This window comes from Fimicolochytrium jonesii (genome assembly GCF_025526975.1).
Source record: "Fimicolochytrium jonesii strain JEL569 chromosome Unknown EV422scaffold_14, whole genome shotgun sequence".
NCBI classification, from domain to species: Eukaryota; Fungi; Chytridiomycota; class Chytridiomycetes; order Spizellomycetales; family Powellomycetaceae; genus Fimicolochytrium; species Fimicolochytrium jonesii.
The window spans coordinates 613879-639330 of NW_026515681.1; the positions used below are offsets into that span (position 1 = coordinate 613879).

The following is a 25452-nucleotide window of genomic DNA, read 5'->3' on the forward strand; positions in this document are numbered from 1 at the left end:
GTACAAAAGAGAAGTCCCTAACCCTAACCCTAAACCCTAAACCCTAACCCCCCGCCTTCTCCATTCCATCCCTCGTCCAACGGGTCCGCTGTTATTTCAACAAGGCTGCCGCCCCCCTGAACCCCCCGCCTTCTCCATTCCATCACTCGTCCAACGGGTCCGCTGTTATTTCAACATCATTCTCCAACGGGCTGTCAACCATCACCAAGCCTGTGCGCCCACTATACCCCCTCCCGTCTGCTGTCATCCTCCACACGCAGACTCCACGGTGCTTCCGAATGTGGCCCAGCAGAACACCAAATGCATAACGGTTCTGCCCGTCGGGCAAAAAACGCTGGCACCACATGCCTTCGTAAAAGTACTTTACGAAGTACTTTACGGCAATGCGCGTGTTCTCACAGAGTAGAAGCAGTGTATGCCCGCCTTATATACACGGCGGAGTCCAAAAGATCCGTCACCAGTCTAGAGGCAGCACAGGGCATTGGCTTCTGCGATCACCGGATTCCTCCAGCCTTCTAGCAGCATTTCGATGATGCTCTGTAGCTTCTCGCGACCTGTCTCGGATGGAGAAGCGGTCGCGAAACTAAGGAACTTTGCGAAGGCCGTTGGGTTCGAGAAGTTCGCTAGGGTAGCGTAATCTGCAACCTCCAGTTTGCTAAGCTTCGCAGCCAGCTCCACTGCCTTGTCACTCTTCTGTATCTGCGCAAGACGCTTGTCTAAACTTTGAATGACCATCACCGCTTTGTTGGCGTCGGGATCGTTGAGGGAGGCTGCGGCGTTCGCAGTGGTCTTCTGAACTTCCTGTTTCGATAAGTCTCCAAGAACCGACTTGACAACTTCGTCGATCTCGGCTGCAGGCGCTTCTTCACCGGTAAGCACACGCCATGGGATCCTGATACGTTCGGCATCGCTGGAAACCTTGTCCAGATTGTCTTTAGAAGCGCTCCCTGCGGCCTTGATAGAGACATAGGGGTCCCAGTTTTGAATCTTCACATTGGCAATATCTACTCCCCACGTCTCTGAGATGCGCTCTTTTTCGCCCTCCATCTTCCCAATGACCTCCACGACCCCCGAATCGTTTCCTTTCTTTCCACTTGTGAGTACCGCGTTCTTAGCCTTCTTGTAGCGAGCACTTCGTTTAGCGTACATGTTGGCGCAGGCTTCGGCGACATGTTTGTGATGCGTCTCAGTGGTTCCTCCATATTTGGCGATGGTCCGAAGATAATCAATGACGATACCGAATCCGCGGGTCTTCTCAATATCAGCCGGCTGCTTTTCCAACATGCGCAAAGCTACCGTGCGAACTTTCTCCTTTACAACTCGATCATCTGTGCTTGATTTGCTCTTTTGCAGATGGCGCACGACTTCCACGGCGATTTGAAGGAACTGCAGCTGAGCGTTCCGAGTCTCGAGGCTTTCATTGGCCTCCGCCATTTTCATCGCGGTGACCGCCTTCCTCATCGGTTCGGTTACCGGGTCGGTTATCCTCTCTCGCAAGGTTCGGACGAGGAGAAGCTTCACGTTCTTTCGGAAGCTGTCCAGCGGCCAACCCGTGTGGGGCAGAAGATCACACATCGCAGTGTACATGAAGATCTCATCCGAGGGAGGCAGTTCAAGCTTGGGATTCTTGAGGACAAGCTGCCACACCATGGACAAGGGTTTGCCCGAACCGGAGGCGGCGATACTCAGAAGCTGGCCGAATAGCCCGCGCATAACCTGACAGTAAGGACCGGAAAAGTCGGTCGGAATGTCCCCCTTACGTGATGTCGCGTAGTCATACATGAGATGCAACAATGCGATGATCATGAAGAATCCGATATCTCGGTTGCCGGGGTGGATGTTCAAAGATTTTGCAGCGGTGGCGCCAACGATGGTACTGCGAGTCAAGATGCGCAGCTTAGCTATGTGACCTTCCATGCACGCCTGGGGCCAGTACATCTCCGACGGGTCCTTGAGGTTCACGAACTCGTCGAAGCAAGCCCAAAGTAAGGCCGAATGGTGACCATCGCCTTCGTGGCTTGGGCCTGATTGAGGAATGGCCATGCAGATGGTGTCATCACCAGCCTTCGCCGATGCCAATGGACCCTTATGGAATGATCTGACCAGTGGGAGGACGGTTGCAACCTCGGTGCCTGCGCGGACCGTCAATGCTGCGGAGAGTCGCTTCTTGTTCAGCGGAGGGTGATTGACGGCCCCCAACAGGGTGTTCTTTGCAACTTCTCGAAGCATGTCTTGCAAGACGTTACCGTCAATTTGGCCACTGACGACACCGATCTCGCGACAATGCAACCCCAGGATGTGATTTAGATCATCCATTGTCATCGTCTTGGCATCAGCCACGTTTGTTGCCACCTTGTTCTTCCTCTCCAGCTGTTTGAGATCATGTTTCTTAGCGGATGATGTGCGGGTGGACACTAGGTTTCCGAGTCCGTCGATCAGCCACTGACAAGCTGCGGTTGCTTGCTTCTCAGCATCGCGGTAGGCCGCATGAAGGGTATTCTTTCGAACCTCCATAGCCTTGATGTCTTCAGGGCTCCTTGACCCCAGTGAGAAATTCGAGATCATGAAATCGATGTATGGTCCCTTGTAAGGTTCGATGGCCTTCGATATTTTATCCTTCATCGTCTCAATCAGCTTCTGTGCAAAATGCGTGATGTCCTCTCCCGCCATGACGGTCTGTAGTTGTGTCAAGATGTCGGTAATGTCCTCCCGACGCTCTTGAATCATGTCGAAACTCATAGCGGCGAACGTGTCCGGTATGCTCGATACAGACACCTTGGTGCCGAGGAAGTAAGGCGAAAGAGAGTTCCCCTCTTTTCCGATGGAGACCCGCCTCGGCCAGGGAAGGTTGACATCAGCGTCTGCCAGAGATACAATTTCATCTGTGATGTCGTCTCCGAACGACGGCAAGAATTCGAGAAGCCCAGGCCATCGGATACCGCGGTAGAAAAAAAAGTTTTCCGCAAGTTGAACCACCACCAGCGATTGTGGGCCGGCAAGAGAAGTGATCGCATTGATGTTCAGATCGATAAGAAACGCATGGCGGAGGTCCTCCTTATCCAGGATCTTGAGATCAAAAGGCGTCTTTGGTTTGATGATGAAGAGCCCGTTGATGCGCTCCGTAGGATTCAACAAGCGACATTGATCGGTCATCGTGTCTGACACAATGATAACCGGGGCCTTTCCCTTTTCAAACAAGGAATCGAAGGTGTCATTTCTTACATTCCCAGGAAGCCCCATAGAAGGTTGACCCAGCGCTAGAAGCTTCCGGCCCTCAAGAATGTTCCCCAGGCAACACGGAAAGACAACCTCATCGGCCAAAATGCTACTACCACCGCGATCATCATACTCGGTGAGAGTGATACCCGTTTTGAACCACAGCACATGACTGGGACGAACGAATTCTGGAATGGATGTTCCCTTCTCGACGATAGCGACTTCCGATATGTGAATGAAACCCGCATCCCCGGTCCTTCTCACCACCGCGGTACTTTCTGATGCAGACGCAGGCTGGATAGGTAGTAATGCCGCTGAGGAACGTTGCTTTGCGGTCGCGATGGTGTGATCACAGATGGAACGGGCCGTCTGAATCGCCTCTTGAAAGGCGTTACGGGCGCCACGGAGCATACGGCCGCTTGCGTGCATACCTCTGCAGGTCGGGGGATTCGGAAGGAATGTGAAGCGAATGTGGGTGTCGGATATACGTTGTCCGACAGCCGAACAGCAAACAGTCGTGTCTGTGCCGATACTCGCAGGGTCCAAAGGGATGGGGACGAGATACAGGCTCCTCGTTTCGTGATTCACAAGCAGCACCGCTGGATTCTGTTGAGCGTAGCGATGCAAGGCATTATTGCTATAACCAGACACAAAGACAACAAAAGGGTCTCTGTGAAGGTTCTCCTCCATTTGAACGTGATGCAGGAGGACTCCACCGGATGACTTGTCGCCGCTGTGCCAGATACCCGTGAGATGCTGAGAAGTCACGGATGCCCAGCATATGATGCTCTCATTTACGCTTCCGACGCCCAGATCATAGAAGGTGGGTTTCCCGGTCAAGGAAAGAGCGAACAAGAGGTTCTTCCCAGCAATGTGGGGCAGATCGATAAACGGTTCCGTTGGCGTGACTACCGTATAACTTTCTTCATCCTTGAGATTTCCCTGGTGATTCTTGATCCTATCATATAGGGAGGTACCAATAGCGTTCAAGTCGGTGTTGTCGAGGAAGAAAGACGCAGGGCGGTTCGTATAATCCACTTCTGAGAAACACTTTCCGTCCCATACTTGGAGCTTCTTTTTGTATACATGGGCGGTGCCTGGAAGCTGATCTTTGAGGAAGGAACGAACATCGTCCCTTGTGGCGAGAAGCGGATTGAAGAGGATGCGTTTCACGTTGGTGTTGCTCATGATTCTATCGACCGTGGGCTGATGATAGGTTAAGATTGGTGAGGAAATTCTCAACGCTTTGCTACTTTTAAAGGTAACGCGTTGAGAATTTCAGGCGAGTTTATCGATAAACTCAAACTTTCTGTGAGTCGCGTGAGTCATCAATTTGGCGCGCTGTCGAATTTCTGAGTATCTTCACGCGTGCCCCACAACTTTCCCACTTGCGAAAAGAAAACGTGACTAAGATGAGTAACACCTGTCAACAGAAGGGGACTATATAAACGCTAAAGCAGCGGACAGGGCGAAGAGGTAATCTTAAGGTCCTACACCTCCACCACAATGAGTACGGCCCGGTCGAATCTCGATTTCGTCATCATCGCCGACTCCACCTCGTCGATGGTGGAAGTCCAACGGTCACTGAAAAATACCCTTTTTCAAGTCTTCAACCTGGCAACACTGACGGGGTCCTTCAACCGGATTGGTTTGATGTGGTACACCGACTATACGCTCCCTGCAAAGTATCCAGTGACCTCCTGGTCTGGTTGGTGCACCTCATTCACCGAAATACAGGAGTTCATCGGTAACGGAGAACTCTATCCGGGTGGCGACGAACCGGAAGCATGCAAGACTGCGCTTTGGGAGGTGTTGCAGCTTGTAGACGTCTCTCGAACTACCGTGGTCATATGGTACGGGGATGCTGCGCCACATCACATCAGCAACGATGACGGACACCCGAACTACTCAAGGGAACTGAAACGGTTGAATCAAGATTTCGATTGGGTCCACCTTTGTCAACTCGCAGCCGCCCGGGGTTGCGTGGTTTGCCCCATCATCAATACACAAGAACGAGCGGTCATACCTTTCTTTGCTCTCATCGCGACGATAACGGGCGGTCAAGCGCATACGATCCCCGTATCAAGCCCGGCGGAGGAAGTCACAAGAGATACCATTCGTATCCTTTTGAGGATCCTTGGGACCGAATGTGGCCATGTCGAGGCAAGCCGTATGGGCTACGGCAAACCGCTGCCTTCATTGGCAGCTAAGGATGAGAACAGCCTTCAAGGATACCTCCCGTTCGTGCCAGTGTACAGCAAGAAAAGCAATCGGTACAGTAATCCGCGCCGCACGGGCAAAACTGCCACCGCGACCGTGGTAGTCCCTGCGATTCAAGTGCGAATCGAAGGAGCGGAAGCCGGCGGGGAGGCGACTGCAACCGCAATTGCAGGCATGCCTTTCCAATCCAAGATACATGGACATGGTCTCTCCATGAAGGAGCTCAGGCGGCGATTTGCTGAAGAAGAGGGGTATACCGATATCGCTTTCACTGTATTCGAGAACATCGTCAAGGACTCAGCAGCGCTTGTGTCTCTCACTTACAACAACGTCTTCGCTGCTGTATGGCGCAAGGTGATTCGACGGTTCCATGACCCCCGAAGAAGCAAGATAGCTATTCAGTTCACTAGGATGCTACAGACACTCAACACTTTGCAGAAACAGCAGGTTAGAGAATGGCTTGAGGCGAGTTATGATGCATTAGAGGAAATTCAGGAAACCATCGACCGGGTACCCGCGGATAAACGTTATCCGGCTTTAGCACTTCAATCTGTGGAGACGTTTCGTCCGCAGGAGCTCACCGCTGTCACCAGCTCTTGCGACCGGGAATCTCTGTCTCGAGTGATCAAGCTCCTTGCGAATGTTTACGTAATCAAAGAGGAGAAGGCGAACGTGCGGTCGATACCATTAGCGCTGTCAGATGGGGATCTCATCCCGCTTCTACCTCATCTGATGTGCAAAGGGCTTACCTTTTCATCGAGATCCTCAGCGATTCTCGCCATCCTAGCGGTCCTCAGCCGCAATGCTGTTCTTCACGGGAGGGCACGTTCATATTTGGATCTGGTCCGTGGGCAATGGCTTGACATGGAAGTAGCTGGAAACTACTCCGTGGGCTTCATACGTTTGGCAATCAAAGCGGAGAAGATCCTTACCGCGGAGGAATCGGAAAAGGTCAACATCGTGCGGGAGCTGCAAGGGCTTCTCATGAATAAGCGGACTGAAGTCGTCGTTAAGGTATCAAGTAATCTCAAAGGAACCCGGCTACCTGACTGGAAAAGTCCCTGTGCGAAATGTGGAAAACAAAGAAGCGGGACTCTGCTCACAGCAGCGGGAGAGTGCGCCCCTTGTGTACTCGGGTACAAACCCAAGACCGACGGACCTGAAGATGGGAGTCACATGTACGATTGTAGCAGATGTCTAGTCCGGTATGCTGTCATCGAGACAGCAGATCTCAAGGTTGTTCGCCCACGTTGCCACTATTGCCGTCTCGACCTCCCTTCCCCTGTCATAAGATGTATCTCTTGCAACGTGCGTTACATCGACGCCAACGGTCTGCTCGCGAAGAATGGCGATGGGAAATGTGCGCCCTGTGCAGTCGGTCCCCGTGTCGATGCAATCACTGGCCCGATGGAGAACGTAGAGACGACCATAGGGCGATTGTATGTCGAATCGCCCAGCAATCGGTGCACGATCCATGAAGCTTTAAACCTCCTTGCAACGCCGCCGGCCTACGACATTATGCAAAATTCAGGTGGAGGCGTGTACTCTATGCGGCATGTCTTCCGCAGAGTATCTTGCCCTACAGATGCAAATGGGCATTACCGATACCAGCTCACATACCGTGGCAGATCAATACACAACATCGAAGCTGTTCTGGATACGATACGGGAATGGGCAAGGAAGCATACTGCGGAACTTGGGATGTGCATGATGTGCTGCGAGGAGATGAAGAAGGAGACAATGGTCACGGCTTGTGGGCGGAGCGGTTGCGTCGTGAAATGTTGCGCTCCTTGCGTAACCACGTGGTATGGTTATCTTCAACGCGGCCACGTCCTGCCACCAGCAAATATGGTTTGCCCTTTCTGCAAAAGATCTCCGTCTTCGCGGGTTCTCGCCCGCCACAACCGCGAAGCCTGTGAGCTTATTAGACAGCGGCCTGCGAACGGATACGATCCGGGGTGGTACTATGGATGGTGTACGATGTGCATGAGGCCTCGGCAATGGATGGAGAAGGTGTGTGCTCAAGATGGGCCTCCAGCGACGGGCGAATTTCGTTGCGAAAGCTGTAGTTACCTGAACACAGCGCCTGGGCTCAATGCGCGGGATTGCCCTTCTTGTGGAGTCACGATCGAGAAGACCTACGGTTGCGATCATATCACATGTCGCTGTGGACAACACTGGTGCTGGCGATGTGGAAGCAAGTTTACAGCGCAAACGATATACTCGCACATCTACGGGTGTCGCGGAGATGAGATATTTGCAGCTTTCAACAACAACAACGGACAGAATGACGAAGGCTATGGCGGAGGCTATGAAGGTTATGATGATGAGGAAGATGAATATTATGATGATTATTAGGACAATGCTACCCCTATTGTTGTATCCTATCCTAGAGGGCAATGGACTGTCAAGTAGATAAAGCAGGTTCGCCCTCTCCCAATACAACATCCACCCCGATATCATCGCCATCTCCAAAGGCCTCACATGCGGGTACCTCCCCATGGGTGCCACCATCTATACCGAAGAAGTCCACAAAGTCGCCAACGCCAACCCGGCCACAAAGCTCTCCCCCTCCGACATCTGGCAGCACGACTACACCTGGAGCGGACACCCCACCTGCGCCGCCGTCGCGCTCAAGTGTCTGCAGCTCCTGAAGGACGAGAACCTCATCTCACGCGCGGTGGTGACGGGCGATAAGTTCCGTCAGATCTTGAAGGAGGAGCTGGAAGGGTTGATGGTGGTCAAGCAGATCCGGGGCAAGGGGATCATGATCGGGATTGACCTGATGAGTGATTTCGCGACGGATGTTGAGTTGAAGATGTTATTGGAAAGAAAGGTGGTGTTGCGGGCGAGCTCCAACAAGCATTGTTTGTTGATGACGCCTCCTGTCATTTTGACGGAGGAGGAGATGAGGGAGGTTGCGAAGGGGTTGAAGGATGTGTTGTCGAGCTGGGCGACGACGGCGGAGGCGTTGACCAGCAAGCCAAGGCAGTGGTGATGTGGGCAATGCCAAAGCAGTGTATATTGAGAGTTTTTGGGTGTGGGGGTTTGGGTCCCATGGGTGTCGCGTTTGCAAATGTCATGGGTGTAGCGTCCCAATGGGTACTAATGTCATGGGTGTAGCGCGCAGGGAAGAGGAATTCATGAAAGACAGGTCCATATCGCGTACATACTCTGGTTGCTTTTCAGTTAGGAAATCAATATGCAAAGGCCCTACTTTCAAGGTTGACGATGGGAAACGCCAGGCCTTGCTAGATAACTCGGTCGTGTTGGCCAGCGAAATATCACGTGTGAAGCTGACTCCGGACCGCAGTTCTCATCGTAGTCCGAAACACCCTGGATCCTCGATATCTAGTCAAACACTGTAGACTCTGGTTCCGATAACGGGCAACGACTGTTACGTTGCTCTATGGCTGACACGCACGCCGGGCCGATCAATGATTCATACACCCGTCGACGAAGTCATTGCTGGGGCCACCTAAAGCTCATGCGCCCGTCCAGTATTCTTACCCAAAAGTTGCAAACAGACGGGATTCGAAGTTCGGTTGCATCCGTCGTTCTTGCATTTGGCACTTGACAAGTTGCGGGCAGCGTATGAAACAACCGAAGACACATGTCCGGAAACGTGCATCTATACCTACCAAGCAACTTGCGAGTTCTCGGTCTCGTCAGCAAGGGACGCGCTGTCGATTTCGCATGGACCCGTCATTCCGCACAATCACAATCGGCCACCGACACTTCCACTTTTCGCAACATCGAAACCCCGGTTTCCTCCTCTGGGATCTGTCTGCTTCGGAGGGCCAGCTCCCGGTAAAATAATTGGTGGCAGATCCGTGGGTTCTGTCTGTCAACCGAGATTGCTTTGAAAATCAGACAATGCAAGTCCTGCTTCGGCCATTGACACCTTGAGAGACAACCCTGTACATAGCCTGTCTTTATGTATACACTCGCGTACATTTTCGGACTAAATATATTGAATTGCCGTCTCTCCTGAGGCCAGAAATCCAAACTACCCTCGACAGACATCTCAAAGCGAGCGCATCTGGAATACCGGGTCTTGGATGGAGTGCGCTTCCTGAGCGCAATGTGAAGTGCGCTGCAATGAACTTGGGACATCGTGATGGTGAGGTTTAGCAGGTTTGTGTTGGATCACCTTAAGAACATTAGGGCGCGGACAGTTTCATCTAAGTTTAATAACGGCTGAAGGAGACCCAGACGGTACGGCGTAAATGTCGGTCGTAGCCAGGGGCGTCTGTTACAGATATTCGTGCCACCTTGAAAAAGCAAAGGATACAGGAAGGAATGGTAGCGTGCCGCAAAGAAACATTCGCATGTCCAAACCTCGTCGAGGATTTCATATGGAAAGGGAAAGAGATGCTTAACGTTGGGACATAGCCATCTAGACAAGAGCCCATCATGGTGAACAGAGACATCCAAGGAGGCGCCAACTTCCGTTACCTCCTCTACACATATGCGCGATATAACGGCTTCAGACCAGACATGAACCGTCAGCCTTGGGAACCCAATCCTTATCCCCTCTGGTTGTGAATGTCCCCCCCCCCCCGCCGGGCCCCCAATAGCAGCCTTCCCCCCCTAAGTTCTCCTTAGTTCACCATGATCCCCCCCTTTAGTTTTTAGATGGCGCCTGTTACAGGGTGCATCAACTTTACGCGGCTGGCCTTCGAGTTTGGCCGTGAAGCATAGATATTGAGACGTTGAGGAACAAAGAAAATAACGTCTGACATCCGGCGACCGTGTTCGCAACAAACCGGCACCAGTAAAAGATGCAGGGGTTTGGCATCTGGTGAAGCGGAACAATATCTCTCCCTTTGTGCTCTTGCCGGTTTTTTTTCTCCAAGCTAGCTAGTCAGAGAATGAGATGGTGGGATTGCTGGCCCCACCCAGGTGTGCATGTAAAGTAGTTACGATTTGCAGTCGAGAGATGTTTTTATTGCGCGAACGACGACATAATATCCAGCAGGATCATGGGGGGTTAGCTATGAAAACCAAAATGGGTAACCAAAACTGAACAGCAACGGATCTCTTTCCACCCGTCCTCACACTCCGGGTTGAGACACAGCTCCAGCAGCAGAACGCGGCGCCGTATGGGAAGGCACAGACGAGCTGCCCGACTGCCCATCGTTCATTCGCTTGCTCGCCATTCTCAGCAGATTATACCACTGTTCGAACTGCTTCTCGTCGGAAGCTTCAAAGAGCATTCTCCGGCCGCCGAACTCAATCTCAAATGCAGGAACACCCCTGTCCTCCGACCCAGATTCCGCAACCGTGCTTCCCGTGCCATTGATGTTCCGGCGAGATACGCGTAGGGTCGCGGCGTCAACGCAGTAGGCCTTCTCGGCAGCGCCGGGCGTCACCGAGCGCAGGTACAGGCGGGGCACCGGCATGATTGTTAAAACAGCCTCGAAAAGCTCCCACTTGGACAGCCAGGGCAAGATTGTGATGGCCTTAACTGGGAACTGAGCGATCAAGCCGCGGAGCCCAACATCGCCGTGCTGCGTTATCGGCTGTCCGGTTTGCTGACTATTCGTGCTCAAAGGAGCGCCTAATGGGTGGGATTTCTTAACTGCCCCAGCCGGTGCGACGAGCATAGTGCTCTTGCTTTGATCCTTTAAGGGGTTCGTACTCTCGTCGAATTTGAGGGCTTGAAGCTCGCTCCAGTGCGAAATGACTACACGGCCGATTAAGAGCTGTGCGGGAAGAAGCCGATTTGTGAGCAACGACATTGTCAAGTTAGCCCAACAAGCGCATGCAAGCACACTTACCGCCCAAGTTGTGGTGGTCACGAACAACACGCCGAACGAAGTGATGTAAAACACGAGACTAGGCGATGAACCCCCAATGAAGGACATCGCAATGATCAACGTGCACCAGATCAAAAGCTGTGAAGATATAGAGTGTCGGCCAATTGTTGGGGTGTCACATAAATGACCCTGTTCAAATGCATGAAGAAACACTTACCGAATACACAGCAAGAGCAATGAACTGCGACACATCGAAGTCAAAACAGAAAGTTTAAGCGAGAATGTAGCGTGAACTCCGCAACGAACTCATTTGGTACCTTTGCATCAGAAAATCTGCTGGGCACGTTCCGGGTTGCGATCGCCAACCATGTCGTTGCGACCAAAAGCACCGCATTGTACCTAGCCATGGACAAAAAGTCAGGAGAGTGGTCCGATTCTTTCGTCTTGAGCCACATCTCACCCGAGGATGGTACCAACAAATCCTCCGTTTCCTCTGTCAGACATACAGACATTGACGAATGTAGCTATTCGGCAGATTTAAGGTTAGGACTAAGCAGCGGGCGAGGAAAGCGACGGTAGCCTTTGCTTATACCTGTCGTAATGTTCGACACCCTTTGCGGTTTTAACGGAGAGTATCCAGTCCACACAGCGAGGATGATCTGGGGCGCATAAGCTTCATTGGCAAAAGTCTTTTCAAAGCCGGCAAACCCCAAAGAGACGGAACTTACAAGCTCGCCGAGCGCGAACATTCCAGTTAACGGAAGCAGTTGGGCCATGCCAATGGGTGTCGCTAGACGCTGCAAGAGAAGAGATATGCGTACAGATTAGCCAGATTTATCTGAATGCCGAGCCACGAAGCCGAGCCGGCTGGAACGTACCTTATTGGCAAATACTCTGGACAGACGATAACTCTAAGAAGAGACGAGATATTATCGCATATTTAGCTCATCCGCCATGGATGTGGGAGAGGTCCACAACTTCACTCACCTTTCCAATCAAGCAACTGGTCACGACCACAAAAGCGAATCCGTACAGCCAAGGACGAGCCATACACTTTGACTGCGTCTGCTCACCGATCAACGTGAAGATAGTTGCATAGGCCAGTTGCATGGCAAGACCCATGATGATCATGAACTCCGGCGACAAGGCTGAACGGTTTGGTTCACGAAAAGTTGTTAAAGAAAGTTGCTCGCTTATGGAAGAAACATGCAATGACATTGTAGATCGTACCTTTGACTTGCGTATGCGACCTCCACTTGTACACGAGAGCAATCGAGGCAAAGTTGACACCCATCATGACGGCGTAGAGGACCATAAGGACGATCGCAATCGGATCCTTATACTCCGTCCAGTCCGGGAAAAAGACTAACGGAGAACAGATTGACATGGGTGTTACTAAGATCTCCGATGAAAATCGAAGCGACTGCTACGGCAACCCACCCAATTCCGAGGTGGGAATATCAGTAGTCCCGCTGGCGAAGATCGCCGAGACACCGTTTGACACGACGTTATAAGTGGCATTTGTTGTCGCTCCGATGACGACGTTGCTCCCCTTGACGATGTTGACAACCTGGTAGGTCCCAACGCGATCAAAGTTCCGGTCAAACTCGACGTGGCCGGTCAAGCCGGTGGAGGCGGCGAGTGTCAATGGTCCGAGCAACTTTGTCAGGTCTCGCGGGTACCCCTGCCCGGCAGCAATCTGTGACCACGGCGTCCCCGAGGTAGTTTGGTACTGATGAAGAAGTCGGAGAGCTTTAGAGGATCTCCTCGTTTTTTTTCTAAAAGCCGTCAAGCGTACTCACGTTTTCCAACCCGGCGAGCATCAACCGCAAACAATCCGTGAAGAACTGTGCTTGGAGGGAAAAGGGATCAGCAACGCTCGCAGAAGCCTCATCCTGAAGACGGCCGAACGGTACCAGAGAGTATTGCCCAGTGTCCTTACTGAACTTTGCCTTGTAATCGGCGTTGAATTGGTCGTACAGAGCACCCTGTCCCTCGACTGTGGTGATAAGAGCAGGTTGAATGAGGGTGTGTGTGTAAACACCAATCTGAAAGAGAGCGAAACGCACCTGGGTTACTGATGAGCAGGCCGTTAACCGCGTCCAAGTCCGCTTGGGTATAGGTCCCTGCCGGGATACCCGCCCTGAGGTTCGCGGCGACACCCATAGCGGCCTCCGTACTGATCCAGACGAATTGCGGCCCATACATGCCAAGTTTGCGCGCGGCGGGAACCAAAAGCATGTAGTCTGGCGGTTCGCAGACGACGACGATGATACGAGCTCCAGAGTCTTTGACGTTCTGCAATGCAGTCTGCAGGTTGGAGTAATCGGTGTTGAATTTTTCGTTCGCTAAGACGGTGACCTGGCTCGCCGCGGCTTTGCTAAGCAAACTGTTCGAGCACTTTTGAGTACCGTTGCCGACAAGGCAATCTGAAAACAAACAAGACGCACCTGTTTGCAATCCCGTTTCCGTAAGAGGTGTCTGCGTATATCATCCCGATGCGCTTCCAGCCGTATCGAGACAAGATCTGGTTCAGCACCACGCCTTGATTGTCATCTGCGGGGATCGTTCTGAAGAAGTATCGATACTGTTTCTGGTTGAGCCCGGCGGCCGTGGTAGAGCCCGAACACTGCATAATCTGATTCGGGAGCAGCTGGTTGGAGACCGGACCAGCCATCCCGGAGGCCAGTTCTCCAAGAATGCCAATAGCACCATTGGAAACTGAGTCGGTGACGGCCGCAGCGGCAATAGCGGCTTTGTATTGGGTATCGTAGAAGGTGAGCGAGATGTTCACGTTGTTGGTATTGTAGACGGCATTCTTCTGAGCGACGAAGAGGTCGAGCGCATTTTTGATGTCATCGCAGAGCTCGCCATATCCCTCGAGAGACCTTGGCAACAGCAGACTGAACTTCAGCTGGTCCACGGCACAGATGGCAAGCGACACTTGCAGCAAGAGGCATATGGCGGCGAACAGTCGGGCTGCCGGTGATCGTCGAATAGAAATCATTTTCAACCGAGCGCTAAAAGTCGAGAGTGTGGGTGACAGACAGAGCAAGACACTGAACGAGCTTGCGCATCAACGTGAAAGAAAGCGATGCCGTAAACACTCTCAACAAAGAGCAGTGAGCTATTCAATCGTGCACCGGGTGGCGCTTACTCGCTTTTGACTTGAGCATGCGGGATTGTTCGAGCCCGAAATTTGGCCGCGCTGTCGATTTCATGTGTACGCGCCGTCACTATAGCGGTGACGGCTTCAACCTTCAACCGCTTGGCCCGGATGGCCAGGAATAACTGCCACTTTCGTGGAAGAGCCAGAAAACGGGATTTTGGACTCGTCCATTTTTGTTTGCGTTTACCTGCCGAATGAGATCATCACGCTAGATTTTGGCGACTCGGGCAAGAGCGCTCCGGAGAATTAGGAGAATGAGGGGAGACAGCCGCATACAATAGGTTCGGAACGCTGGCCAAGTTCTTGCATTGGCGCTCTCATCTCGGCGTGACGTTTCGTTGCATGCGCTGGGCTTGATAGACTGTACTTACACGTAGAGTCGAGACCAAATATGATGGTGCTGTTCGCAACCATCTACCAGCAGATACGTGGTGGGGCTTCGGGGTGTTGGCCCACATGGAGAGACCTACTACCTGGACGCCAACGGTAACAAGGGCAGCACTTGGCGAATTCGTTAACCAGTCGCGGGAAGAACCGAACGTCGAGATCCGATATCTCCTCCCTTCCAAGCGGCCTTCAAAGAAGAATCTGAACCGCGGACGATTCAGCCTTATGTACCATCATGGCGGGGGAGACATACTCGCATACTGTGGAAATGTGCCATGGACTAGAAGCATGGAGCAGGAGGTCCTTGCAGCATTAGGTGAGCCTTGACGTTGATTTCAATCTATATACGTTGGCTATACGGTAGGGCTACACGGATAACATAACGGAAAGTCAATAGGCATATTCGGGCGAGGCAACATCGCTCGCCGAACCATGTGGGAAACACACAAACAAATAAGTAGGTAGAGAATGTACATGTATGTAGAGTAGTAGTAGTTTCGGACCTTCCCTATGTGCTGTTACGCCGAGCAAGTGATTGCTGTTCTCCAAAGGTTGTACGTGCCTTCTACAAACTTCTCCTTGTTTCTTGGAGGAAGCGCAAGGGAAAGAAGCGCAAGGGATGATCTCTATCCTAACCCTAACCCTATCATTTATTTCGACGAGATATGCGGGATATACCATGGGAACTCGATCATAGGCGTTTTTATGGGTACAATTGACAGCAGGATTGACAGCAGGTGCCACCAAGTCCTCCGCGGACGTTACATTCGCTACACATTCGCCGTTTTCCATAGGTATAGAGAAACGCTCCGACGGCGACAGATCTGAGCGAAGCATCACGCTGGGAAGACAACCCCAAATTGTGATGCGACGTGTGATATGCTCGTACGCCGTTCTCTGGATGGACTTGGATGCAGGCGCAACATCGGGCGCTTCTCTGCCCGCTTTAAAAGGATAGCACTGTTCATGAGCCCCTGTCAGTTTCCAGTCCAGTCCCTAATTCACTCAGATCTGTCCCGCTGTTGAGCCGTGAAGGAGAGATATGTTCAAAACCGCGACTCTGCTTGTCGGTGTCGCCGCGGCGTCCTCCTTGCTCTCTGGAGTTCTTGCGACTAGTCCTTGCAACGGGTAAAGTAGCCAGCGCGCGAACCAAAGACATCCACAATAAACCTAACGTTCCGTGTCTGTGTATGTCACTGCAGCATGCAAGAACTTTGTGGCCTTCGATACGACCAAGTCACCTACGCGGCCACCCACAACTCCGGCAGCAAAGACCTCAAATACGACTGTCATACCCTCGCCAAGTCCTGCAAAGCGGGCAAGTTCCTCTGCTGGGGTTTCGAAAAAGGTTGCAACATCCTCGTCCCCGACGCCATCGAGCGTTGCCTCTGGGACAATCAAGTTCGCGCTATCGATCAGCAGCTGAGCGACGGGATTCGGTCGTTCGACATCGATACCTGTCAGATTGACGATGGATCCGTTGTCAATTGCCATGGGGCCGGAAACAAACGCGCCATTGGCGGTGATATCCGCCAAACATTGCAATCTGTGGCGAGTTGGGTGAACAACAACCCGAATGAGATCATCACGCTGAATTTTGGCGACTCGGATGGCGACGCGGCGTCGATGGCGAGGTATATCCAGGGCGGCTTGCAAGACATTCTTGGCAAGTGGCTGTTCGAACGGAGTGCAGGCGCTCCGTGGCCGACCCTCGGGGAGTTGATCGCCAAGGACAAGAGAGTGGTTGTGATGTTCGGAAGCAATCTCTTCAACGCTGGTCCTAAGCCGGCATGGTTGCAGGTGAGATCTGACCATTCACGGAGGGCATACGTTTCCTGTCCAAATGATGAACCACCGCATCTAACGTCGTCCGTCTCGCATCGCCCCCGCAGCACTACGACGACATCATCGAAGACCCCTACTTCAAAGTCCTCGCCGACGACGATAACCCCGCCCGCCTGGAAGCCTCGTACCTCCAATCCTGGTGTCTCCGCGACCCCAAAACTTTCACGAAACTCCAAGTCATCGACGCAACCATCGCCATCGTCCTGCCTCAACTCGAAGCCGACCTACGTAAACTCAAGTTCCCGACAAGCGTGTGTAGTCGCGACCTGGCGAAATCGGTGAACTATGGTTCGTTGGACCGGATTGCGGACTTTTGTGCGCAGAAGATGGGATACATCTATCGTGTTAGGGTGGATCATGAAGATGCGTCGAACGTGGTAGCGAAGGTGAGGGAGTTGAATGGAAGGAACGTTAAAAGGTTTGGGAAGAAAGGCGGCAAGGCCGTGAAGCCGAGAGTCAAGGGTGCTCTGGGACCTCACCTCGTGAGGTGAATGCCTGTACATAGGATTCTCTGAGGGAGACAACCTCTCAGGTTCGGAACGCTGGCCAAGTTCTTGCATTGGCGCTCCCATCATCGGCGTGACGTTTCGTTGCATGCGCTGGGCGTAGTAGACTGTAAATGTACTGTACTTACACGTAGAGTCGAGACCTTTCTTCTTGCAAACCTGTTGCAAAACAATCACCCGAGAAGGAAGTTTCCCAGCACAGTATATATTATAGGAGAGTGTTATTATGGACTTGACTTCTGCACTGAGAGCACTCGGTTCAAAGGGAATTTATTGCCTTCGCCATTGCCTTCCTGGGAAGCTCCTCAGTATGACGGGAGTATGTTAGTGGGGTGCCGTCTGAGGGCCGTCTGAGGTCAGTGAGTGCTCTGTCTGCTAGAAGCAGCACGACCACGACCCTACATAGGACCGAGTGAACAACACATTCATCCTGTACATGCTCCCCGACACACTGCTGCAGCCGTTTCCGTTCTCATGGGGGGAAGCCTGTCGCTTGGCTCGGTACTTGACCAATAGAGAACAGGGACGGTGATGTTTCTTGCTGTTAAATTACGCCCGTTTCTCACCTCATCTACAACAAATCTATCTATGTCTCCCTCCCTCGCTCCTCGCGATACACCCTCCCTCATCGCCCCTTCACCCCCATCCTCTACTCACTCCCTGACCTCAATTCTCAACAACCTATAAAACCCCCTCATCCTCTCCTCAAACCTCCTCCCGCCCAACAACGTGACACACTTTCCCTTTTTCCCAAACCGCGCCGCCCTGCCGGCCATATGCACATAACTCGCGGGCGAGGTGGGCGGCCCGAGGACAAAGACGTGGGTGACGGTGGGCAAATCGAGGCCGCGGGATTCGGGTTCGGTCAGGACCAGGATCTGTTTGGTGCCGTGCATGTGGGCGGCGAACGTGTTTTGTTTGCGTGGGGGTGGGGCGGGATCGTCGGTGAGGGGTGGTTGTTCTTCCACGTATTCTGCGATGGGGCGACTTCGGGGCCGTGCATCGCCATCGGGTATCGTCTCCCCCGCCGCTGGTCCGTTCTCGGCCTCCCACGCCTCCATATCCTTCTTCCTGGCCTCCAGCTTCCCCGCTCTGACCTCTTTACTGAAATGCTTGCCGACGCTGTGCCCGACATAATCCAGATTATCGCTTAACCTCCCCGCACGGATGCCCAACGCGTTCAGTTTCTGGACCACCTCCGTCTGCGATATGGAGCTTTGCACAAACACGAGTGCGGATGTGACGGTATCGTCGTGTATCAGCTTTGCGAGTGTCTCGATGATCGCCGGGTCCGTATCCGGGAGGGCGGGTTCCATTTCCGCTCGTTCTGTCTCCCGTTTATCCTCTTCCTGATATCTCTTGGGTGGTGTCAGCGTCATCGGCCGGCCGTACTTGTCGAACAAGATCGCCTGGTGGGTGAGTGTATCGGGTGTACGGGTCGTCCCCGAGACATCGACGGCGACGGCGTGGTGCATCCACCCGCGCATGTTGGTGAGTTCGCGGCGGAGGTTGTTGTTGAGGGTGGCGGAGCAGGCGATGGTTTGCATTCTGCGTTTCGCGGGGTCGGAGATGACCGCCGTGTTAATGTTGACGGTTTCGTTTGTACTTTCTTGAGCGGTTATGTCCCCGCCCGCGACTTTTCGGGCGAGGGAGCGGTGTTTGTAGATCCTTTTCAGGAGGAGATCACCGGCTAAAGGGTGTGTGATCTTGTTGAAGCGGGTTTTGACTGTATCGTATCGTTGACGCGCCTCAACCAGCCTATCGACCTCATCTAGCACGAGGAGCTGCAATCTAGAAACATCGAACGCACGTTGGTTGTACAGTTCCGTGAGGCGGTTGGGCGTGCCGATGAGGATTTTAGGTGTGCATTGCTTCAGCAGTTCTTTCTGCACATCGATATCGACACCCGCGACCACGCATTGCACAAGCTTTGCTGCGGCCATCTCGGCTTCTGGTGACTTTAAGGATTTGTGGCGGAGGGCGGGTGAGAGGTCTTTTATCCAGGCTGTTAGCTGCAGCGCTAATTCTCTGGTAGGCACCATACATAAGGTATGCAGGTATCGCTGCGAATGCGCCTTAGCCTTCTCTCCTTTTCTTTGATACAACTTGTCCCCTTTATGCGCGACGAGACTTTCCGCTGCGTCTACAACATCCTCCGCCTCCACGTCCACCCCATCTTCCAGCTCCTTTTGCTTTGCAGCTGCTGATAAGAGTAATTTAGGATGCGATTTGCTGACGATCGCAGTGACAAGGGCTATCGTTTTGCCGGATCCGGTAATGTCCTTCACAAACAGGTCGTTCGGGCTCAAAGCGGCGGGTATCATTTGACGCTGTACTTCCGAGGCGAATGAGATGTTGAATTTTTCAAAGAGGGCTTTTTCGACGCGTGGGGGGATGCCTAGTTGGCCGAATGTTACATCGTCCTGTAAGTCAGAGGGAGAGTGTCAATAACGAAGCGGGAACTGGGGCAATGCATGGATGAACGCTGATAGGCGATGGATAGATGAAGACCGATGGTTGAGGCGATACCCTGCTCGCTCCGCTCGCGACAAGGATGTTAACTGCGTGTTCTCAGAAGAACCGTCCGCTGACGCTCACCATCTCCACCACCCTCACTAATCGGTCTCTGGGTCTCTCTCTACATTACCTCAGCCCTTGCAATCCCCAACAGGGGCTCCACAACTTTCTCCTTCTTTACCCTCTCCTTCATCACCTCCTCCTCCCCATTTCCATCCACTCTCTGCGTAGCAAACCACTTCTCCTTTGCAGCAGCGGAGACGAGCTTTGTCGCCGTCTGTTCGATATCCTCAGCGTGTCGTTTGCGCGACGCCCAGTCCTGGAGCACCTTTTGGGTCTTTGACGCGTGGGTTTGGGTTGTAGAGGAAGCGAGCGGATGGAGCTTAGAAGACGCCGCTGTTCGAACTGCTCGAGTGTTCCTCGGTTGGAACGAGAGAGCGTGCAGGCAAAAGAGGCAGGTAGAGGCGGCGACGGCGGTTGTAGTTCGCCGGCGGTGCCGCTCGAGTACAGCTGTTGAGTAGCTTGCCCTAGTAGGCAGGACGTTGCGAGGGACGACCATTGCCTGAGTGAGGGAGGGAGGGGGAGGGAGTGCCGATCGTTACTTGGCAGTTTGCAGTTGCTCTTCCAGAGAGCGTCGCTTGTTGTTGAATTGAGAATTGAGAATTGCATTGAATTGCTTTAATTGCATTGAATTGAGGATCACACGCAGTCATGTGACTGTCGCCTGCATTTGTTTTCACGCCAGCTTTTTTGATGCAGTGACATTCCCACTCACTCTTCCCCCCACCTCCATTGCAAGCGGGAACCCAGTCAGTGTCGGAGACTTACTAGTTCTTCCTCAACCACATATACATAGTACATATACTCAGTGCGCAACCTGGTTGGTACCTCTTGCCCACGAGCGGTCCGCCCGTGCGTGGATAGTCATCATAGTAGCGTACGAGTGAGGAGCCTGCCGACATAGCAAACCCTCGAGCCTCGTGGGAAAGGCGAAGCTTACAGTAGATCACCTCAAGGCGGTTGGAGAAAGGAACCTGCAGACTCTGAGAAAGCCCATCGGTGCCAGCTAGCTACGACCAAGCGAGAGCAGATATGGGACGTCCATGCACATCGTTCGAGGGCCTCGTCGCAGAACTCCACAAATCAGGCTCCGCTGGGAATACGACACCTTTATCGGAAACGCTGGAGGCCCTACGCTCGCTACCTTATCCGCTCAAACAGTGCAAAACAGAGGTGAGTTCTTATGGGGAGCAATTTGGGGCCATTAGTGGGGCATCATACGACCTCGTAGAAAATAGCATAGGACCTACCCTTCTTGTCTACGTTTTCAATACAATATAATATCCATACCCACATTTCTCTGTCCTCCCTCTCATATGTCAAGAGCGTGCGATCGTTGATTACTTTTGGAAAAGAGAAATGCGTGGGGAGCAATCTGACTGCAGGCTTTGCCGGCGTCCTCTTTTGTCTCTTTAGCAAACAGAAGGTGCCGTACACTTGTTTCCTTATCCGCCCGCTGCAGGTGCAGATCCTCATACAATTGTCCATCAAATGAAGGTTACCTTCACATCGGAGAGTGTCCAGCAAGAGGTCGTTGGCGCATCCGTCGAATTCCTGTTCACCATCCTTCATCGAAAAAATCATCTTCCTCCATCTCCCCCATCAGAGGAAGACCTGAACGTAACCGCTCTTCGGACCCTAAGCTGCGTCCTATACGAGAACGGAGCGGCTTGCATAAAGGTAGACCTCGATTTTTGGCGATACCGTGTTGCCAAACCTTGGCGGTTGCATCTGACCCGGCATCATCTTCCAATTACCGCAGCTCCACCCCCAAATCCTCTCCGTCCTCATACCCCTCGGAACATCACCAGTCCAACGCGACGAAGATCTCGAAGCCCGACGGATGGCTTTAACGTGTCTGGGCAACCTTTGCGTCAAGACAGGCGCGAAAGCGACCAACCTGCAAAAGCAGGTGCTGGGCGTTTTGATGGGCAATCTGCATGTCGATGTTTCTGATGAGGCGAGGCTTAAGGTGGGGGACAAGTCGCCAGTGAACCGGATGGTTCGTCATTTTCTTCAACATCTGCATGACCGGGGCTTACGATTCTTCAGGTCGTGAGCGCGGCATTGCGAGGAATACAGCTTCTCACAAACGAGAACAAGGCGGTCGTTCAGGAGGATGTCTCTGCGCTACTGCAACTTGTGCAAAAGTACGGGTTGTTGCCTTTGTCGCTTGGTGCGGTGCCCAACGCAGGTGCGTTGTTTGATCGGTATATTCTGGAATCCTCGGTGCGCGCCCCCTAACTCATCGTTTCGGTCACTTGAATTTAGCATCGAAACAACATTCGAAACGCCCACAGGTGTTGCCATCTGACTCGGAAATGTCGGAAGGCGAGAACGGCTTACCGCGGAATAGGTATACTTCCCATACCTCCGGGATTGCGGACACCCGTTTGGCTGAACATGAATAACCCGACAAACATGCATTCTCCTTGCCAGGCACGTCGACAACCGCCTCCAACTCAACTCCCTCCTCTGTCTCCAATCCCTCGCAAAGGTAAACCCCATCCCCAACTCCCCGCGTCCTCTAACCCCAAATCTAACCATAAGGTTTCCCTCCACCAGGCCCACACAAAGCAAGTCTTCCCCTACTGGTTCCGCTTCCTCCCCGACCCCGTCGAAGGGCCACACGCACCGTCGCTGATCTCGGTCATGAGGGATAGCGAGTCGCCGAAGATTAGGCATGCGGCGTGTGCGGCGTTAATGGCGTTTTTGGATGGGAGTAGGACGTATCTTTCTGTTGCTGAGGATAGGTGGGTTGAGGTGTGGTTGTGTATCGCCGGGGTTTCTTGTGGGCACGAGGGCTGACCGTGTTTGCGCATCATGCAGTGCGGATAATCGGAACGCGGCGTTTATCTCCCTATCCGTCAAACTCGCCGAACAGCTACGCGAAATCCACACCGGGTTGCTCAAATGCGTGCGGGAAGAGTCGTGGCCTTTGCTGGTGACGCAGGAGATGAAGGTGCGCGCGCCAGCTCCCATGCACTATGCCAATTCATCACTGTCTAATATCCCAAGCGTATGGAATCGCAGTGTCTAGCAGTCCTCATCCGAAACTGTCCCTACGACCGTCTCCGCCACAACTACCGCCACGACGCCTACATCGCCGTGCGTGACCGGATCACCCACGAAGGTAATATAGCCTCCCCACTCCTTCTCACCCAATGCTCCCCCAATCCTCACCCCCTCCAACAGACTTTGGCATAACCTCCGCCTCCTTCGAAGTCATCTCCGCCCTCCTCGACGCCCACATGCCCCTCCCGGCCTCCTCCCCCCTGCTCGAAACGCTGTTTGAGTATCTCAACAGGGACGAACATATTTACGTGCGGGTTGCGGCCTTGGATGTGTTTTGTGCGGTTGCGAGGAATTGTGTTGAGGTTTTTGGGTGAGTTTCATGAGTTTCCATGTGTGGTTTGTTGGGGCGCTGGGCTGATGGGGTTTTTGGGATTGGTGTAGGACGATATGGCCGCGGTTGATAAAGGCGATGGAAGAGTCGTTGGAGGATCCGAAGGAGGCTGTTAGAGCTGCGGCATATAAGGTTATTGAGCAATATGCGCACTCGTGTTCGACTGCTGATGAGAGTGTGATGGTACGTCGGGCAACCGTTCGTTTCTCCATGCCGAACCATACGATATTGACCTCGATCCACCCAAAACAGACCCAAGACCCAACCTTCTGGCTCCACCTCCTCGACACCTACGCCCACACCGGCATCCGCGACCCCTTCTACGCCGTCCGCACCCTCGCCGTCGACTGTCTCGGGCACATCCCCTCCTCCATCTTCTCCTCGCTCCCTCCAAAACGCCAATACGCCTGCCTGGCCCTCGCCCTCGGCACCGTGCAGGATGACGACCACAATGTGCGAGCCGCGGCGTGCAGGACGTTGGGGGTTTATGTGGGGTTTAGGGCTGTGCAGGAGGATGTGTTGTTTTTGACGGATGTGGCGACGACTATACCGGGGTTGATGGGGGATGCGAATGTGGGTGTTCGGGTTAGGGCGAGTTGGGCGTTGGCGAATTTGGGGGATGCGCTGACGAAAGTTAGCGAGCTACATACCCAACGAGAACAACAAATCGCATCATCACCACCACCCATATCGGATATTCAACAACCCAACACCCTCGCCGAATCGGGCCTAACCCCCGCCCTTCTAACAACCCTCCTCCACTCCTCCCTCCTCGCCGCAAAAGACAATGAAAAATGCAAATCGAACGGCACGCGGGCCCTGGGCAACATCATCCGCGTCTGCCCACCCCACCTGCTCGCCCGCGAACAGCACGGATTGATGAAAGATGTGATCAGCGTGGTTCTGAAGAATGTGGAGACCGGGTTGGCGAAGACGAGGTGGAATGCTTGTTATGCTTTGAGTAATATCCTCCGAACACCTGGGTTACCGCTGTTCCCGCCGACTGCGACTTCAACGACGCCCGTGTCGCCGTACACCAACCCCTCCGCCTCCGCCTCCTCCACCCTCCTTTCCACAATCTACACAACCCTCACGAAAACACTCCTAACCTCCAAAAACTACAAAGTGCGGATCGCAGCAGCCCACGCGATGACGGCGCCGCCGGGGAGGGTGGAGGCGTATGGTGGCGGGGAGGTTGTGAGGGGGTTGATGGGGGCGTGTGTGAGGGCGGCGGGGGCGGTGGAGGATTTGGAGGGGGTGGGGTTTGGGGAGGTGAGGTATCGGGAGGTGCTGGGGGGGCAGGTATGTTGACTTTGCTTCCTGTTGAGGTGCGCTGGAGGCAATAGGGCATGATATTCACATTATTGGTTGCACCTTCGATAAGATTCGCACGACATTCACACATCTACTGCGAGTCCTTGAGGGCGATGCAATCACCGCCGCCGCAGATGTTTCCCCATCACATACCGAATCGCCACCCGCATCGACATTGTCCATTTCAATATCACCACCACCGCAACTACAACAGCAGCAGCAGCTACGCTCAGACGACCCGGAAGTGGCCGAGATGTGTCGGCAATTAGATGCCTTGACTGTCCCCACTCCTCCTCCTCCCCCGCCCACAATCACGGCGCCGTGAATGTGGATTAAACGTGGGTTTGCATTTACGACGGAGGATGGATGGTATTTCTGATACTTTTTTGGGGGGTTGGAGAAACTTTGTACGTGCGGAATAGAGAGGCTCTCACAGCCATTTGAAGTCAGATACAGTGCACACTGAAATTGCGTTCGATAGGCAAGGGCTTTTTTCTAAAGTATACCGTTGGAGACACCTTGCCTTTCGCAGCTCAGGGGCGCATGCCTAGATGCCCTCCCCAAGCACATGAGTGAAGGGCTTTCTGCCCTCCAAGTCCGCAAGGCCACAACCATAGATTCTCAGAGGCATGGCAAAGTGTACGAGGCTAACATGAAAAAGCCACGTTCCGGTGGCTGTTCGGAGGGCACGGCGATTGACAGGATTCACGGCTGTCATGCAAGCGCAATTGACAGGATTCTCCTGGGCCGCTTTCCGCCCCCCCCCCCCCCCCCCCCCCCCCCCCCCTTTGGCGTGGACATGGAGGTGTCAAACCACTTCCCATTCCCACGGAAACCACCACCTACCACTTCTACGACCCGATGTCGCGCTCTCAGTTCGGTACCGGTTTCACTGCCACTGACCTCGGAGAGCCGGAGAGTCCTCAGACCAGAGATCTCCACAATTCCAGGTATCTCGGCCTTGGGGACAAATCCAACGACGTACAGTACCTACATCGCAGATCAAGAATGTTATAATCGCATCAAGATGGATGACGCTTCAGCGGAAGC

At 53.3% G+C, this 25452-nt stretch overlaps 6 protein-coding genes across 6 annotated transcripts; 3 read left to right on the top strand and 3 right to left on the bottom strand.

The window, feature by feature from the left end:
- Positions 1 to 385: 385 nt before the first annotated feature.
- Positions 386 to 4573, bottom strand: EV422DRAFT_532163 (uncharacterized protein). Its single transcript, XM_053070513.1, has one exon. It carries the CDS (start codon positions 4402 to 4404, stop codon positions 463 to 465), a length of 3942 nt encoding a protein of 1313 aa, XP_052925026.1. The 5' UTR covers positions 4405 to 4573; the 3' UTR covers positions 386 to 462.
- Positions 4574 to 4656: 83 nt separating this feature from the next.
- EV422DRAFT_579002 (uncharacterized protein) lies at positions 4657 to 8434 on the top strand (the record flags this gene model as incomplete). Its single annotated transcript, XM_053073303.1, has 3 exons — positions 4657 to 7449; positions 7520 to 7847; positions 7914 to 8434. Exons 1-3 carry the CDS (start codon positions 4723 to 4725, stop codon positions 8432 to 8434), a joined length of 3576 nt encoding a protein of 1191 aa, XP_052925027.1. The 5' UTR covers positions 4657 to 4722.
- Positions 8435 to 10364: 1930 nt separating this feature from the next.
- Positions 10365 to 14334, bottom strand: EV422DRAFT_84900 (periplasmic binding protein-like I). The gene is made up of 15 exons (XM_053074452.1): positions 13649 to 14334; positions 13268 to 13587; positions 13115 to 13197; positions 13001 to 13045; positions 12639 to 12930; positions 12429 to 12563; positions 12186 to 12346; positions 12077 to 12109; positions 11927 to 11995; positions 11791 to 11857; positions 11659 to 11722; positions 11516 to 11597; positions 11416 to 11439; positions 11220 to 11336; positions 10365 to 11144 (listed from the first exon to the last, which is right to left on the bottom strand). Exons 1-15 carry the CDS (start codon positions 14203 to 14205, stop codon positions 10494 to 10496), a joined length of 2700 nt encoding a protein of 899 aa, XP_052925028.1. The 5' UTR covers positions 14206 to 14334; the 3' UTR covers positions 10365 to 10493.
- Positions 14335 to 15559: 1225 nt separating this feature from the next.
- EV422DRAFT_588046 (PLC-like phosphodiesterase) lies at positions 15560 to 17239 on the top strand. Its single transcript, XM_053073486.1, has 3 exons — positions 15560 to 15882; positions 15957 to 16554; positions 16647 to 17239. Exons 1-3 carry the CDS (start codon positions 15797 to 15799, stop codon positions 17088 to 17090), a joined length of 1128 nt encoding a protein of 375 aa, XP_052925029.1. The 5' UTR covers positions 15560 to 15796; the 3' UTR covers positions 17091 to 17239.
- A 21-nt stretch (positions 17240 to 17260) lies between these two features.
- On the bottom strand, positions 17261 to 20261 carry EV422DRAFT_532173 (P-loop containing nucleoside triphosphate hydrolase protein). The gene is made up of 2 exons (XM_053070514.1): positions 19753 to 20261; positions 17261 to 19528 (listed from the first exon to the last, which is right to left on the bottom strand). Exons 1-2 carry the CDS (start codon positions 20179 to 20181, stop codon positions 17759 to 17761), a joined length of 2199 nt encoding a protein of 732 aa, XP_052925030.1. The 5' UTR covers positions 20182 to 20261; the 3' UTR covers positions 17261 to 17758.
- Positions 20262 to 21173: 912 nt separating this feature from the next.
- Positions 21174 to 24878, top strand: EV422DRAFT_597317 (armadillo-type protein; the record flags this gene model as incomplete). Its single annotated transcript, XM_053073623.1, has 12 exons — positions 21174 to 21362; positions 21445 to 21654; positions 21735 to 21876; positions 21954 to 22038; positions 22122 to 22179; positions 22248 to 22435; positions 22512 to 22644; positions 22716 to 22815; positions 22878 to 23067; positions 23139 to 23271; positions 23341 to 24390; positions 24473 to 24878. The coding sequence occupies 12 exons, from the start codon at positions 21174 to 21176 to the stop codon at positions 24725 to 24727; spliced, it is 2733 nt and encodes a 910-aa protein (XP_052925031.1). The 3' UTR covers positions 24728 to 24878.
- Between the last annotated feature and the right edge of the window lie 574 nt (positions 24879 to 25452).